Source organism: Malaya genurostris, chromosome 2 (genome assembly GCF_030247185.1).
Source record: "Malaya genurostris strain Urasoe2022 chromosome 2, Malgen_1.1, whole genome shotgun sequence".
In the NCBI taxonomy this organism is placed as follows: Eukaryota; Metazoa; Arthropoda; class Insecta; order Diptera; family Culicidae; genus Malaya; species Malaya genurostris.
The window spans coordinates 302611598-302630618 of record NC_080571.1 but is presented as its reverse complement, the minus strand read 5'-3'; the positions used below and the strand labels follow the sequence as shown (position 1 = coordinate 302630618).

Sequence of the window (19021 nt, the reverse complement as noted above, 5' to 3'; positions counted from 1 at the left end):
TCTGTGCTCCTAAATCTTGTGTCGTCGTCTATTATCAATTGCTAAGGACAAGTACTCTAGAAGTGTCGCGAATACAATGAACCGCGCATCACCTATTTGTTGACTTCAAGGCGACATGCGACACAATCGATCTAGAAGATTATGTAAGAATACGGTTTACCGGATAAAAAACGCGATTGGTCAAAGCAACGATGAATATAGAGTATATAAAAGTATCTGGGGCGATATTGAGTTTTTTTTCGAATCTCGGAGAGGGCTACGGTAAGGTGACCGACACGAGTGGTACGGCCTGCCGAAAGTCTGTACAGCTTTTTGGCCCCGCTGACGATGCTGATGACTGGAAACATACATCGGACTGGAACCCGAAGCTAGGCGAATCGGCGTCAAAATTAAATACATGCGAAGAAGAGGCTCTAAACAGGAGACACTACGTCTTTCACCACGAATATTGAGAGGCAGCAGGCCTAACAATATTCGTGGATTTCGTTTCTGGAGGGGCCATGATCAAAAATAAAACATCTAATTTCTTTGTGTATCTAATTTCCTGCCTTTAGTATCTCATATTTTTAGCAGTGTGAGTGCAGATTCAAAAATAAATAATAAATTATAATACATTTCTGAATTCGCATTGAGAATAATTAGCAACTTCAGTAAATAATCATATACCTTATGATCAAAAAAGAACCGGAATTTTCATTTTAAAATTCCCGCGCTTGTCCAATCGGTAAACTTTTATTCTCTCAACGTTGGCAACACTTTCATACACATTCTGTCAAATTTTGACGCATATCGTACGATTAGTTTTTGTTTGGCGTCTATACAAAGAAGTTAAAAAAATTTTCGTGTGGCGATTTTATATAGAAATTATAGAGTATTGAGTGTATAAGCCTTCAATTTGATGAGTGTGTTTCTATATGTGACAATGTAGAAAGGAGCAAATACTTTGAAACTATTCAGTAAATTCTAATGTGGAAACATCGATTCCGGGAGCATCAGAAAGAGCGGTCAACAATTTCGAAATATAACTCACATCTGTTTATCAAATTCAGTTGATCCGATTCTTTCGAAGTTATATTCAAATGACGTGAATGTTCCACATCGTCACTAGAAGTGGCGATGCAGAAGTATTTTTTTAGTTTTCTGCAAAACTCACGTAGATTTCTCAGAGAGGATTAGGGCGATTTTCATAAGAATGAATTCACTTGGTTTCAAAAATTTCATCTAAATCTGACTGAATAGCATGAAAATGGGTGGTCCGTGATTGGACTCTTGTTTCAACTCGTCTTCTTAACGTTCCTCAAAACTACTCCAATCTGTAAGTCATATCATGTCATAATATAAACGTCATATCATAAGCTATATAAACTTACTTCGGCGATACTCGATTTCATGTTTTGGAAGTAGCAATCAAAAACTCTAAAATGAAACTTACATCGATTTTTTAGAGATGTCTTGAGATTTGGGAAAAAAAAGCATGATGAGATCGTGATAGTTCGAGGAAGACAAATTGGGCGAATATGGTGAATTGGGATCCTTGTTTTTCAAGAAATTTCATGTAAAGCTTAGAAAAATTTACATCTTAATAGATGCACATTTTGAAACATGTAAATATAAGTCATACATTTAACTTCCTAGTTAATTTAGCTGAATCTTACATCGATACAGACGCATAATTCACTTTAACATGTTATTAGATGTAATATTGTGTCATCATCGAAGAAATTACGGCATGCTTGAATTCATATCAAGCGTAAATATCATTTTTTTTTTCTAAGAATGTAGCTTCCCTAGGCCGCTTCGGAGCACTCGCTTCAATACATTGTCGGATAATCATTTTGTTCTCTGGCGTGTAATAATGGATTGTTTCGTCAACAGTTACCAATCGATACCAAATGTCCAACCGCATCAGTCAGGTAAACATGCGAAGAATCTTACTCAAACTATGGTATGTGCACTTAGTACTAATCATTGTGGTATCTGTTTCAGATAGTTTTGACATTGCCCTTCGTAAGCACATCGCAGGGCCTACCGCTGCGGGCTTCATCGGCAGTGAAGTTTTGGTCACCACGAAACCCTCGAAACCCCAATTTCAATGTTCAATCTGAAGTAGCACTAGCCTCATAATAACATATCAAAACTATTGTTTGGTTTCCTTTACCTTTAAAAAATGTTTTGTGTGAATAGTATGTAAAAAGCAATCTATGGGAACATTCACAAACCACGTGCACACAAATTTAGTGCAATTTCTTTTACAAGTTATGAAAATTTCTTTATCTTGAAACGTTACCATATATTCTCATTTATTCAAGACACACAAGCCGAAAACTGAAACAAAAATTCTCAATCGTCTCCACCGGATGAACGATAGGAAACAGAATATGTTTTTTCGAAGAATGTTTCTAATGAACAAGCCGGAAGTTTGCATGTTCGAGTTTAGGCTCAATGATGTATTTTTCGCCAATTTGGTCGTCAAAAGCTGAGAGAACTAAGTGCGCACAAGTTCCTATCTCATACCTCCCCGTGTGCCTATGATGACATTTGATCAATAGAACGGCGTCGATTGGGTGCTATTGCCTTCTGCATTAGTAGCAGAATGAGAGGGTGCGAATTGGTTCGTAAATTAAACCCTTCAAAGAAATCCAATGAAAATAAAATTAATTCCACTATAAAATCTTTACTAGTGTATCACTAATGTCAAGAGATAGAAACAGACACAGATACATCTCTCTGAGTTCTGGACTATAGTTATTTACATGTATAAAAAAAACACATGAAAACATCTTTTTCCTGTAAACCGGCTGCCAGTTAGTGGGGTTTGGATAGGTTCAACACACAAAACATGATGTAGGGTAAAGTGTTATAATATGCCCCCCTTAAGAAATTATTAAGATATTTCCAAGTGTATTAATATATTTTACTCGAGAATGTGAGTATTTCATTGCAATGCGGCTTAGGAACATATTTTTCAATGACTCAAATAGAAAAGATGAGAATTGATTGATATAAACACATTTTTCAAAATGAACACATTCTTAGTTTTTTCGCCTGCCTCAGACATAATGCCTCAGCAGCCGTAAAATATGTCTCACAACAAATCAACGGCATGACACACAACGAAAGATATTTTACCCCTCAACAATGATGGATTATGCTTCTTGAAATGTCCATAAAGTAACTGTTGTGAGATAATCAGTATGTCAAAAAAATGGCGGATAAAACGCTTATTTAGTCGAAGCAAAATCTTACATCGAAAAGCTGCCGAATGAAATTTTCAGTTTTTTCATACTTTCCAGCAAATGACAACTACCAAACTTTCATAGCATAAAGATCCTACGAAAAGATAGTGTTAGTGATAAAATTTTGGTTTAGAAAAGTCTTGAATGCTTAAGAAAGGAAGGAGGGCATTTTGGCTAGCAGGAGGCGCTTTTTAAGACTTTCCCCTATGCTTCTCCAATTTTTACTTTTGATATATCAATTGTCTACCGTTCCCGAATCCGTTTTTCGTTGAGTAAAGCTAAGCTGAGGATAGTTTCACCTCATAACAAACAGCAGAAAAACTTCTACAGGATATCAAAACTATAGTAGTTACTTATTAATAAACAGTGAATGCTCGCTTGAATACTTGTGATGGAACACGGAAATGTTAAAAATGTATTATTCAGAGATGTTATAAGAATAACAAAGTAGTTACTACAACGAACTTACATCCAACTGGTGGTTTTACCCTCACAAACATATAGTTTTTTTTGTCAAGCCATGATAATACATAATTTCGTGTGCTCTTCGTTTCCAAGAAGAACTCTAAGCCGTTAACTGCCCTCATGCTACGGCATACCTTGATTGATCCATCCGTTGTTCAAAAGCCTATTCAAACAAAAAAGGCTCAGAAGCCTCAGCAAAAGCCAGCTGGAAAGAAAATGACGGCTGCTTCAGCTCTGTCGATGAATAATGAAATAAGTAAGGTTTTTCTGAGATCCCTCGCGCGTGGGAAATCTTAGTCTGACCAGTTTGCAACAGTATCTGAACGTTTTCATACTGCTCCGACATTCTAGACGACGGTACAGCATTACCATTGATTACACCTGTGCGTGTTTTTTTTCATAGTTTTACCTCATTGAATTGCTCCCAGCGGTTAAGCTGAACGTTGATCTCCAAACCGAAAAGATATACGCTTCTTTGAAACTTTTCACATTTGACAGATCGTCTGCACAGTCCCTTCAAAAAATGTGGAAAAGCTAACTAGTCCTGTGAAGCTAACAGAATATGAAAGAACAACGTTTAAAGTAGGTAAGTATTTATGTAAATCAAGTTCACAACTATAGCTTCTTGTAAAGTTTTGTCCTACACCACACGGACAAGATTTTCTTTGCCCTGCAAAAAATCTTATGGAATAAAGATGTTAATCTGCGTTAGGTTCACTTGTTGTAAGGTGCTGAACTGCTGATGGGAAGGGCAGCTACCGCCAAATTGGATTAGGCTCCAAAGCAAAAAAAAAGGAAAATGAAACACAAACTCGGTCGGCAACGGCGATCGATCATTTCGGATGTGGATTCCGCCTTCTTGTTGGAGAAGAAAAAGTTTTCCTTCGCAGTGCCGTACAGTTTGATTGATTACGCCGCAATTGTTACCTATTGGGAGGTAAAAGTCAATTTTCGTTTTAATGGTGGAAGTTTTATGAGAATTTGTTTGTCATTCGGTAAGCCATCGTATTTGGCGCATCTGAATGAAAGGAACTCGAATCAATTTGCTGTCGGATTTTGGGACATCTAATAATATTGTAAATAATGCTTTGTCACCTGCAGCGACGAAAAAGTTCCTAACAAAATTTAGATGAAATTATGCTATGGTGTACAGGGGGAAGCAAGCCCTCGATATACAAATTCAAAGTCAAATTTTCGTGCTCTACCTTGAATTTCGCAGTAGAATTAAAAAAATAAACAACTAAATGAATTAAATGATCTATCTTGAATCACAACAAATTGGCTTAATTGATACGTTCCTCTCGGAATTTGGAAATTTATGTATTACCATGGCTTCGTATCACTTTTCTGATGGAAAATGAATGATAAAAAGAAAAGGGACGGAAACAAATAGGAATTTTAGAAATATTTAGTATCCCGAAAGGGTTTAGATATATTATAAATGCTTTTAAGGGCAAATATAGAATTAATTTTCTGCAGGATAATATAGCTATATATGAAGCATTTGTAGCTGAGAAATTCTTACTAAAGATAATATAGCTGAGCAATTCTTCCAATGAACAAACAGAAAAGATGACAATATCAGGATTGAATTGCTCTATTTTGATTGAAAATTTCTACACCTCCTCAGTTTTTGTTTTGCACAAATGTAGATACCAGTTCGACAAAAAAAAATATGTGTGTCTGATTCCATAAAATTGTCCAGGAATAGTGACTATATTATTTTTGTTCAAATGTTGATATTTTGATACTATTTATCATTAGAATAACCATAATAATTTTCTAAAAATTATTGAAAAATTAAATTTTTCGTCAGCGGAGAAGAGGAGAGGAGGTTGAATGAATAAACTTTGTAAACAAACATATCTAACTTAAACTAAATTTTTTGTGATTATTTTTGTCCTTTGCATTTTTTGTCGAGTACAGTCATATTAAACGCCAAAGCCAATACAAGAATAGATCCTCAGGATGAAGCATTGTGCCAATTTTTTCCTCTCCAGGGTACTTTTTCTGTATTATTTCTTATTTTATCGTTGTGTGTTGTAATAATTGATGTCGTCCTTTATTTGTTTTAAATTCTGGAAAGCATAGAAATGAAAACAAATAAACTGGCGCAATCAATATACCAATAAAATTATCAAATTTGGGAAAGGTTAATGAAGCGTGCTTATTTTAATCACAATCACATATAACCGGTTATGTCTGTGGCATTACTCATTCGCTTGTTTTATTCTAAATCCATATTCACTTCTAAAATTTCAAAAGAACCTCTAGTCAGAGTTCGTAGTTTGGTGTTTGATGAAGCCTACGAAAATGTACGAAGGTGATGGGTTTGCGTGGGCCAAATTTTTGTATGCGAATTATATGGATAACTCCTGACGACACGAACTTCTTTAATTTAATCTACAAGGAGATGTTTCATTATCGTACACTGTGTCATTAGTGACAAAAACCTAATGCACTAGGGTTCCCAAGATATAAGTTCGATTTTGGGGAAATCAGGAATATTGTTTCCATGCAAGATGTTCTAAAAATGCATGCAACGTAAAAATTTCATGTTTTTTTCAAAATTTTTGAATTAAAATAGAACTAGAGTTTAATATAAAATACATCCCAAACAAGAACCATGTTTCTAGATGTCCTAAGATTCCGTCCAAATTTTTTTGAGAACGACTATGTCAACAAAAAAGGTTCATATTATATTCATATTCTAGTGTTTAATGAACTATTTTTGCATTGGACTGAATCATTTTAGTGGTAGCTTTTTCATTTTTCAGAAGACACCAATCGCATTGACGTCTAGAATTGGACAAGCTATACACTTTTTTGGAGGTTCAGGTTATCAAAAGGCATGCTCACATGTTCTTATTTCATGCCTTACCGTGAGTCTATGATGTCATTTGGTTGACTGAATGCCACCGCCTTCTGCGTTAGTAGCAGAATGAGAAGGTGCAAATTAATTTGTATGTTATGGTCTAGAAGAAATTTCGAAATTTTTTAAAAGTTCATCAAATAGGTTTAGCAGTTCGGATTGCAGTCGTTTTACTGATGTGTATTCAACACGATTTTAATATTGTTTTAAGAAGGTTCAAGTTTACCTAGTCTATTCGCCAACTTGTTGATTTGTCGTAATAAGAACTGTCTAGAAAATTTCTTATATTATTCATGGTATCTCCTATGATATTCCGATAAGTATTTTTTATCTCATTTCTGAAAACAAAAACCTGGTTAATACTCTTTCAGTTCTCACTAGTAGCTTTTTATATATGACTGTTCTAATATATGCAATACCATAATTTGTTCAGAAGTTGTAATAGGCTGATTGTGAAGACTGAAGATTTTGAGACGATTGGTAAGGAATAGGACATAGGATACAAACTGGAGTATTGATAAAAATAAATGTTATAAAACTAAAAATGTGAACTAAACACGAATGCTTGCCATTCGCAAGAGATCTGTAATGTTTGGATCCAACTGATGCAAACGTTGCTTTGAAGCGGGGCTGGTCGATGGGACATGACAATTTGCTCTGTATACGAAACGGGTCGTCTGAATTCAGTTGAGTTAATGCCTAACAGGTTTCAGGATTGATATTATTTCCATTTACACACACATGTTTTTAAATCGATTTTTGGAACTTCTTCAGTTACAACGATTTGAAGAAAGTGCTTGCAAAAATTATTCAACTTGTTTCTATAATCAGTGTTGAGTTGCAATGATCCGAAGTAAAACCCAAGTCGAACTAGGGACTAGAAGAAAGTTTTATCTTAATTAGAAATCTAAATCAAATCAATATATCTACACAATTGTTCAATTATTCACGGCAATTCCGGCATCCGATTATGAAATTGATAACTATATAATCGAGCATTTGTTTAGCTAAAATCAATAAAAATTCATAGATTCACGACACGGCATAAAATTTTCTAAACTGAATCTTTGGCTCTTGCTGATTGCTGATTAAACAAATTGAACTTTCAAAATCTAATATTATTTCATTTTTAGCACTCATCCATATTTTATCATACTCACAATGAATTTGATCATGTCTTCCCGATCAGCAAGCAGTAACAATCGAAGACGAAACATAAAATACAGAAGTAACAAATTCAATACATAAAGCAATTTTTATAACAAATACTGATATAAGTCTAGACAAAATTTTCGACCAAGTATCAAAAAGAGATACAGTTTAAATATCATTATGTTATGATATGTTGCTCGGGTTTGGGTAAATGTTTCTGTCGCTCGGCGCTGGGGATATTGTCCGTGCTAACCTTTTTTTAGACTCAAACCCTTTCATGGTCCAATTTAGCGTTCATGTATGGATAGGCTTTGCCTTATCTATTAAGTTTTATCCCTGTCGGTGCGAAACTCTTTCGTCTTTTCAAATGGGGTAATAAAATGAAGTTTGAATTGAGCAGAACAAATTTCATTTGCCGGTAAAAACCTCTCTACAGCACAATTCGAATCTTCACCTGAGCCGGATGAAATTTAAGCTGTGGTCGCCCAACGATCGGTGTCCCTTTTGTTGCACCGTGGTTGGAAATTGAAATCGGAAATAATTATTGCCGAAGGATATTTTGTGGGAGAACCTTTGGTTTATTTTTTCACCACAGTTGATTAAAATCCGTTCTGGTTTTGTTATCGTTGATGTTGATGTGAAATGTGCAATAATATAATCATTATCATTTTTTTCTGATGAAGAATATCGTTTGGATCTTTCGGATAGTTTTTCATAGCATAAAGTAATTGTTTCGAATAGTTTCTAAATAATTTTACTAAACAAAATACTCTCTTCTACTTTTCTTCACGCATAATTCAAAATATGACCAATGTCTTCCTTCTTACGACAAAAATAGAGTTAACATAACAAGATATCATCACGAGTAGTAGCCATTAATATTTTTTGGCTTACTTTCTTACTTATCACACCGAATTTCGTTCTGTTAACAGGTTCAACGAAACAACTTAAAACAATCGCATCATTCTTCTGCCATTAGTACCTATTACGTCTAATTAATCAATCTAATCAATTACAGCATCGCTACCAATAAGATGAGCGGAGAAGTCCAGCTAGCTATCTCGAAATTTCCGACAGTGATAAATGAGTTCGTTATTCGTTCGACATCAAATTAAAACTAGCCCATTCTTTGTAAAATAATTGTTTAAATTTTATTCGAATTATAATGCATCACTTCTCTGGTTGCTTTTAATTCGCTACTGCTTGTTTCTTGGCTTCAAACTCGAAGGTTGCCCAAAAAATCTCCCACGCGTGATGTAAAATCGATAATTTTCTCATTTATTATGGTGAGCTCATTGAAAATCGCTTAAAACTGTCCATCTTGCGAGCTTTCGCCTCGACGGTTGATTATTTGGTGTATTGAACACATTCATTATGCACTGTATATGATTAAAATTGAAATTTCGTTCGTTTTGTTGCTATACTGTTTACGATTATGAATATTTTACGCATTGTTTGATTTTCAAATTTCTACCTATAATTTAATGATTTATTTAACACACCGACAGGAGATGAGTTCCGCTGTTCGACAAGATGAAAAAAGTTATCTTGAAGCAGTGGAAAACAAATCACTAATAAGTACGGGCTACATCTATGAAAACAACCCCTCCAGTAGGTGTACCGATATACATAGGAAAAATCGCACAATTTTAAACTTTAGTCAAACGGAAGTGGTTATTTGTTCCACCACCTGAATGGGGCGCGTCGGTCGGCAGAAGTTAGTTCCGTTTGCGTTGGTCCAGTGGCAGTGATTCAAGTGGCAGTCGTTTGCGACTGCCCCGTGGTTGTTGGCTAGACCTTCCGGAACACTCCGGCTACGCGACGGGTTGTTTTGCAGTCCGTTGGTGCAGAAATGACTTACCGTTGGCATGGCGAAAATTCCACTCACCGACGGAGCACGTTGAAATGTACTGTGATGAGTGGGATTCGGGTTGTGAATTTCGCATCTGTGTGGATGATGAGAGAAGGTGGAATATATTGTTTCAGAAAAGCTGTATCATTCAGAACGAGAATAGAACAACAGTGATATCAACAGAAAACAATTTTTTTTCGGTTTCTCTAGCTAAAAAGAATAAAGTTGCGAAAACAATGACTCGATCAGAAATATATGTGATAACGCCTAAAGTTATACAAACAATCGTGGCGGTACATGAAGACCTATGGCTTCTGGCGGGGAAATATTATATCGTTTAACCCGCTTTCATTTGATCGTCATGATGACTGGAAACTAATATGTATTGGCTCTCTCTCGTCGTAAGAAGGTTTCATTCCTGATTCGCACTTTTTTCTTTCGGATCTTTGGGTTGTTGTCATGGCACATATATTATACGTTAGAGTTGATAGCTTCGTATAAAAATACTATAATGTTAAGATCATGCTGCGAAATTTGGCACACGTTGGATTTGACATTTTTTGAATGAACAGAACATCTGAGAACTAATCGACATATTTATGGACTTGTGTAATTTTTATGCAAAAATACTAACAACCCTCTTAGAGAAAAACGTTCAACGGTGGTCCGTCATTGGTCCAATACGTTGGATCATTGGTCCAATGAAAGTCCAATCAATCGTTCAACGGGAGGCCGACACGGGACCTTCGTTTGCCGATTTTGAAACAGACCGTTGAACCGAATGCCATTTTTTTCGTTCAACAAACCCGGCAGACAGAGATCTATTGTTGAGCCAATTTTAATATGAGGAGTTGGAGCCCCGTTGGACTAGTTTTACTGGACAATTTCCGATGTTTTTTCCACTTATTTTTTTAAACTAACACTACATACCTATACAATACTTCTACTTCACGTAGAATAACAACAAATCTTCTTTCTATATGAAGGTAATAACTAATTTTCACACTGTTTTCGCAAGAGAAAAAACAACAACAAACCGTTCCAACAAACTGAACGAATATTTCGCGCAGTAGGTCGTTCAACAAGCGCTCAACGACCAACAAAATAGAACGGCCTGCTGAGAGGGAAGGCACGTTCAATGGAACGAAACGTAGAGTGCAGACATCAAATGATTTTCATTTCTTTCTAAATTTTGACATCATAGATTAGTCGATTTCCTTTTGAAGTGACTATTTCTGGTGTGCTTGCATTTAACTGCATAACTGCATGGTGCACATGAGTAATTCAGTAGTGGGAAGCACGACTTCACATACTCCGCATTCTCACGTGAGCATCATGTGCAAAGCATTTAAACTATCGCTACATGCAAACACACGTGAAAATTATGAAAATTCCAGTAAACTCATGAGTGTAAAAGCTGTTTATTTTTTGGCATTAAAAATGCCTTACTCTTCACTATATGGGGCCGGGTGTCAATTAAAAGTTTCAAAAATAGTCGCGTAACCTTTTTGTGTCATAATTTTGAACGTTAATAACTCGGTCATTTGTTGATGGATTGTTATAATTTACCAACCAATCGATTCGGATAGTTTTAACTTAAACATGTATGACGACGTCGTTTCAGTATTTCAATAGCATATGTTTTCATCCACCAATCCCTGTTGTACAGAATGACGTCAACTTCTTGTTCGGCATAGGAGGCTTTGCGTCATGCATAAAAAACACCGCATCGTTCTGCGTAGTATGAAGAGAAATCTATAAATATAGGCTGCACAATATTTCTTTGACTAGTTGATGTTTGACTGTGAATGAAACAAGTAGCTCATCCAGTGAGCTGATGACTGGATTATATATGCGTTCACTTGCAGGATTGTCGCTTTGGCATTATGTGTTGGTGAAATTTCCTGTTGTCTGCGCAACTCCGTGTTCGCTTGAGTATCTTATATATCATCTATAGCTATTGATGAACCGAATCAGCATGGTTACCGATTCTTTTGAAATATCCCTTGTATGTAGCAAATTTTTGGTCGATTTTGCCATTAAAAATGCCTTACACTTTGCTTCCCGAGGCTGGGTGTCAATTTAAAACATGCAAAACTAATCGCGTAACATTTTTCTGTCATAATTTTGAACGCTTATAACTCAGTCATTTGTTGATGGATCTGTATAATTCAACAACCAATCGATTCGGAAACATTTAACTTAAACTTATGAGACAACGTCATTTGAATATTTCAATTGCATACCATTGAAAAATTGGTTTGAATTGAGTATTTTATTTTGGTTCTCTGGTAACTATCAGGCCAATTTAGAATTATCGGCGATTGATTTTTCGTATCTAATTTGCAGCGCTTGTTCCTCGATGATTTGTTAATGAATTTTCCTAATTTAAATGATTCCAAAGCTTCAATATTGTAAACTTAAAAATGTTTTAATTTGCCAACGGATCGGTTTGCGTACTTAAATCTCAATTCCCATACGAACAAAACGTGACAATGTGACTGAACAAGTTGTTCTACCAGGAATTAAACGCTTCAAATGATTCAAAATTAAATTCTGAAATTTATCTTAAAGCAGCCTCTTCGGTTTAGTAGTATAAATAAGTTGCATATGCTCACATACACAGTACAATTACATGCAATATCATATAGTATCAAAGATAAACTCAAGGTAAGTTTACCTGCGATTTTACATGTATCGTTTGAATAGGAACCTTCGTAGAATTTGGTTAACCGCCAGCTTCAGTTTAATTATTATTTGCTTCAAAACAATTAGCGTCTGATGGTTAAATGCGTTGTAACTATGACAATGTCCATTCATGTGTTAATAACATCAAGTTACAATATGAACAAAATTGTTTGCGTATCCATTCCGTATATTCCTAATATGCTAAAGCGAAAATCAATGTAAGTAACTTAATATTTTATGCGGATTGTTTAACATGTTTTCTTCCTCGTATTGTTGCCATATTATTTACCGACACTTTCCGAAGATTATCGACGATTTTGAAGAAGGATTAATAAAATTACACTATTACTGCGTTTTCAATTTCCCTTAAAATAAATTAAATCTTCTCTTAGATCGATTAACCGTTTATAAAATTAATAAGTTTGTGCGTTTCTCGAAAATTATTATCATAAAATAAAATAGTTTCATTTGTTCAGGTTCAAATCTTTAGGTTGTTTGTATCTAAAATTGAGCTTTCAAGTAACTTTGAATTCATCATAATTGACTTCTAGTTAAAGGACGTTATTCAAAAACTTAACAATGTAAAAATTTGTGGAAAGGGATCAGAATTGAATAGAATCAATTATCAAGGGAGAATCTAATTGTCAAATTAATCATTCGCAAACAATCTAAGCGCTTAAACTAGACCAAGTTTGTAATTAGTCAATTGAATAAGTTTTTAGTTTAGTGTATCATCATCATTATCATATTTATTATGGGAACCCTAGAAACATTTCATTTTTAATGTTATTGTGCTCGGTCGTGTCTTGAATACAACCCTCTAATTTTTTTTAGTTGAAATCGTGCTACATTTATTTGAAATTTACATCAAAACGATAATATATATCGTTTCCACAAGATTATGCGTGAATTTCACATGCACGTCACATTGTTTTCCATGTAATTTTCAGTTGAAACAAGATTGACCAATTCAGGTGTTTTTCACGTACATTCGTGCCGTACTCTTTTCCACTAGGAACATCCAAAGGAAAAACACTTCTAGGGAAAGTAAAAAAGAAACTAAACTTGCATTTTGGTAAATTTGTACATGAAATCATGAAACAGCATTATTTTTAGATTGAAATGGAAAAGCACATTAAATTGAATCGAGCGTGCCTATTTTTATCAGTGCACGTTTGTATTACATGGCAGCAATTAGACATTTGCTCTCGGCGAAAAACCGAGGTGAAATTAATTTATCGGTTTCCTATTAAACTTCTTCTACATTATTTTCGTACCATTTACAACGATTTAAAGAGGAACGGCATCTTTTAGTAAAAATCAGAGTTGAGTTTCATTCTTAAAAATCCCGAGTACAGCTACTTTTATAAAAAAACAGGGCTTTGAGTTAGTATACTGATTTTTATCTGTAAAATCATATTCTTGTAATTGGGTAACTGTTTTGTATCAAGAAACTACAACTGTAATTTTTGTTTGGTGAAAATGTTGGTAAAATATTGTTCAAACATTAAAATTATTATGTTAATTAACAAAATAAAAATTAACATAATAGCTGTTAAGTAAGCTCTTGTTACAAGGAAAAGTAAATAAAGTGGAATTTATCCGATCAGTAGAACTGGATATAATAAACTCCACAGACAAGGTATTTCTACATTTTATTGGATTTTTTTAAAACTTAAAAAAATTATAATAGCTAAAAAATATTTTATCATTCTGAAGTCGAGCAAGTCGATCCTGTTTTTGTTCCTTATTTTGCTGTTTTTTAAGGAGTAGCTCCATTGTTTTTATTTGAAAACATTTGATATTAAATTTCTCTTAGCAACTGTTAGCAATGTTAAATATGTGCAATAATTTTGACGTAAACATAAAGATTTTCACCGGGATACCATATACCTTATGATAAAAAAAGAACCGGAATTTTCATTTTAAAATTCCCGCGCTTGTCCAATCGGTAAACTTTTATTATCTCAACGTTGGCAACACTTTTATACACATTCTGTCAAATTTTGACGTATATCGTACGATTAGTTTTTGTTTGGCGTCTATACAAAGAAGTTGAAAAATTTTCGTGTGGCGATTTTTATAATGGATGAAAGTTTAGAACAACGGCTCGCCATTCGGTAGATTGTTGTGCGGTTTCGACGTCATATTCATAGATCCATACCTCATCACCAGTTATGATGCATTCGATGAATGTGGGGTCACTATCTGCGTTGGAAATCATCTCTTTGGCCACATCAACACGACGCTGTTTTTAAATAAAGTTCAGCTTTTTTGACACCAGCCGAGAAGCGACGCGTTTCAAACCCAAAACATCAGTTAAAATGTGTTCGGCTGATCCATGAGAGATGCCCAACAACACAGCAATCTCTCTAATCGGTACAGAACGATTTTGCAACACGATTTGCTTCGCCGATTCAATGTTTTCTTCAGTAACAGATGTTGTTGGGCGGCCAGGGATCTCATCATGATCCAAGCTTGTACGATCACCTTTGAGGCGTTTATACCACTCGTATGCCTGTGTTTTTCCTTGACACGATTCACCAAAGGCCTTTTCTAACATTTTCAACGTTTCGGAACATTTAAATCCATTTGCAACACAAAATTTGATGCACGCACGTTGTTCTAAATTTTCATCCATTATAAAAATCGCCACACGAAAATTTTTCATTTTCTTTGTATATACGCCAAACAAAAACTAATCGTACGATATGCGTCAAAATTTGACAGAATGTGTATAAAAGTGTTGCCAACGTTGAGAGAATAAAAGTTTACCGATTGGACAAGCGCGGGAATTTTAAAAAGAAAATTCCGGTTCTTTTTTTATCATAAGGTAAACCATGAATTAGTCTACCGAGTGGTGTAATCATGCCTTCTAATTACTGTTTAGATGAGAAATCGATGTGATCTCTGAGTTTACAAAATTTCAATTCGACGAAGCGGCTTTCGGTTGAAAGACTTTTGCTGAAATCATTCCTGGCTATAACTGTAACATGAATTTGATACTTTCATACTATCGATCTGTTTCAAATTGTTTCGGTCCGCTAGGTGAGCACTTGATATAAACCAAGATCGTAAGATCAATCACGAAACTATGTTCTGAATCAATAATTGCATTGTGTCGAACAACAATGTCACATTGATTGACTGCAGATAAGTTCGAACGCATTACCAGCAATACTACATCCGAAAGCTGACAAAACCACCACCATCACCACAATCATCACAAAATCTTACCTCGAGTAGCACCGGCTGGGGGGATAATCGGCAGCATGTTGACTGGCATGGCACCCACCGGCTGACTGACGGTTGGTGGGCTGGAATCGTTCATCGTTTGTCATGACTGGAGTTTGGAACGCAAATGAAAGACTCTTGTGAAGCCGACCGTGATGGGGCTGACCGACACTTTGACAGTACGGACTGTGGTAGCTATAACTGGTCACATTGGGCGGTCCTCCTTCGAGACTTGCGGAACCAAGCGGCAGACTTCCATTCATGAATTGGTTCGAAAGACATCGCTGCTGATGTTGCTGTCGGCCGTATTTGCTCACATTCGGATTGCAGCCACTGGATAGATTGGTGCTCAGAGTGTTTGGATACCACTGATTGTTGAAACGCTGTGACGAGAAGCTACGGTTTAGCATGTGTTGACAATCGCTGGACGAAGTGGGTGCTGTGCAACGCGACGTTATGGATCTGAGGAGAATCGGGAAGGGACATCATGCTAGTTGACTTCCGTAATTTGTTTGAAAGCATCGGTCAGCGTTGGTCGTAAGATATTGCATGCAAATAAGGAAACATTTACCCGTTGGCAGAATATTTCATGTTTTTCCCTTCGGGGTGACCCACGAAGAAAAGGATGATGGCGGAAATGGCCGCACTAGCCGCACAAACGTAGTAGCCGGCTCTTCCATACCGGTGTGAAGAATCATTCAGGAAGGCGCACAGTGGCACTCCAAACAGGACTGGTATTGATTCGGCGCTTTTGATGAAGCCCCAGGCTTTGGAGAAATATTTTCCTCGAACTCGTTCTATGGCAAGCATTTTCAGCGTGTACCGGTAGCCGCCAAGCCCCAAACCGTATGCCCACGTGGAAAAACATAAGCCCCGATAGTCAGTTACTGCCGACAGTACTAACAGTGATAGAGACATCAATGTAACACAGCCCTGTGGGAATGAATGGGAAATTGAATTGTTGGTTGTAAAACGTGCCGACCAGACAACTTACCTGACAAACATATTGACGAGATATTCGAACTTTTTTGAAGGAAATTTGCAGTGTTTTGTTGACTGATGACCCGCTAAATACAATCCCCAGTGCAATCGACAGACCTAGGAAGGTTTGTAGTAGCACCAGATCCTGCATATCGTATCCTTCCGTAAATCCGTGTAAAGACTGGTCATGGGCGAGAAGAAGTAAGATTGTATATATTGTTCAGATGAAATTTAAGACTACTAAACATAAATTATTTCGTTCTTTGTTGGCTCTTCTATAAATTACCTAATGTATTATGCTGGTAATTGTAAATCCACTCAACATAATTTATTGGCGACTGACGACTAACGGTATTGGTCAACCTAACGACATGGAATCTCTGAATTTGGCAATTTCAGGCAGTGAATTTCGTGCAGATGTTTGGTACGATTAAAATAAAAAAAATGCGTTTGCTTTGCGTGGGGTAATTAAAATGATTTATATGTGTATGCTGGTTTTTATTTGCTTCAAAATAAATGTTTTCTGTGAGCCTAAATTATAAGACTTATTGGATTGATTGCATTTGGCATCATTAACGCTTGTTTCCGGAACAGAAGGAAACATATGTCGCCTTCATAAAGATTGTGCCTTGTTCAAACATTTATCAAAATCTGTCTAATTGAAAAATTTGATTATAATCCGTAATTTCTTTTCTCAACCGTACCTAGGATTGTTGATGTTTATCTTTAACGTTCTTCCATCCACACATTTGAGCCTAGTCACCAAATTTCATTTCATCCTTCGACGCATTTTACTCAGGAGTACCCTTATATATGTCAACAGATTCGACAGCACAGAAAAGCAGGAAAATCCCATCAAACAAGAATCCCGAGTAAAGTTTAACATCAAAATGAAAACAAATTGAAATCTGATTATGATAGCAACATCAGATTGAAATCTTAATATGATATCGACTCATCAAATTTGCAAATTATATCACATTATGTTATCATTTTGCTGTTTAAAGGCAAAAGTTTTGTGAAACTCAAAGTATGAAAATATTAAAATCAACAACTTAGTGAATTCATTGAATTTGAGCAAATTTCAAATGGCAACACAAAAATACAAAGCTAAGTTTCAATGGCAGAATTATTTCTTCAATCCTATGTTGCCTTTTACAGAAATTCTTTGACATCCTGCCGAGATCCTGCAGTTGACCACAACCATAACCGCGAAGAAACAATTTTTTCAACAATTTTTCACCTTTTACGCAAATAATGCTCCTTCTTTTTAATCACGGGAATATTGGTGTCAAACCACACGTCTGGGAGGCATTCGATAAATTGGCTATCATCGGTACCACGTTTGTTTGAAGCTGGTCAATCTGAATAGTGGCTTTGGCATTCCTATCTCGCTGATCATCTGCCGTAGAAGGAGCTTATTTCAGAATTGTATATGAGAAATATACATATTTGACGTCATCGATTTCCTTCTAGATACGTTAAGTTTCGATATTTGTAATCATATGACGTCGCGAAGTTCATTCCAATGTTTTTAAACCATTATTTTCAGTGCATCCAGAAATCGGGGACCTGGAAGGCGAAAATAATGTACTCGCCAACCCCGTTCTGAAAATACCCATAACTTTATATCAAACAGTTTGGAAAAATTTATTGTTTACGAGGTTCTAACATCGAACATTGAATGTCTCAGATTTCAGAACCTAGAGCCAGGCCCGTGCGCAGAGGGGGGGGGGGGGATTTGGGGGTTTTAATCCCCCCCATGAAGAATTTTTTTAAAATCAAGTTTCATAAACAATGGAGTACTTATTATATTAAAGTGCAAATAACTCGACAATTCATATTTTTTGTCAATGTTTTATCAATTTATAAACTGACATAATTTAAACCCCCCCCCCCTTTAATGATTTCAGAATTCGTTTTACATTGTCAATATAGTGGATGAGGCGCCTTTTCGCCTTTTGGACACCCCCCTCTCCCCTTGAAACCCCCCCCATGGATGATTCCTGCGCACGGGCCTGCCTAGAGCTAATTATTAATAATACTGTAGTGGCTTAGAGGAGCCACCAAGAAAATATATGTTTAATTTGTATATTCCTAAGTAGTCCACAAACTGTGTCGAAGAAGTATTTTATCAATAATCTAATAGAAGTATTTTATCAATCATCTAATAGATCTTGGAACTTTGATACACTTTTCTAAAGAAACCGTCCTACTAAATCTTCAAAATTTTGAGTTACAGGACTAATTCGGTCTTCAGAGCCTTTATATTCGCATTTCAAAGTGATTACATGTGTGAGTGGTGTGAGATCAAGTAGTTAACTCAATTTAATGTTATAATGTTTGAATGCTACAGCTTTGGATATGAGAAGGACAAAGAGAACATTTTCATACTGTGCTCAAATACCCACACTGCTATTCACGGTGGATGCGGGATGGAAGCGACGCAACGAGTGTGCATTGATAGAAACTACCTGAATACAACTTTGTGAACCAACACTGCTTGTCATATAAGCGAACATTTCCCATCCTCTTATAGCA

The 19021-nt window shown here is 35.8% G+C and overlaps 1 protein-coding gene across 2 annotated transcripts in view; it reads right to left on the bottom strand.

Annotated features, from left to right (window-relative positions):
* Window positions 1-8463: 8463 nt before the first annotated feature.
* Window positions 8464-19021, bottom strand: part of LOC131430851 (uncharacterized) — a 117963-nt gene continuing 107405 nt past the window's right edge. For both annotated transcript variants that reach the window (XM_058596081.1, XM_058596080.1), the window contains 4 exons: window positions 16494-16661; window positions 16071-16432; window positions 15503-15961; window positions 8464-9671 (listed from right to left, as the gene is read on the bottom strand). In XM_058596081.1, coding sequence (XP_058452064.1) covers window positions 9386-9671; window positions 15503-15961; window positions 16071-16432; window positions 16494-16661 — 1275 coding nt within the window. In that variant the 3' untranslated portion in view covers window positions 8464-9385. The remainder of the gene's footprint in view (window positions 9672-15502; window positions 15962-16070; window positions 16433-16493; window positions 16662-19021) is intronic.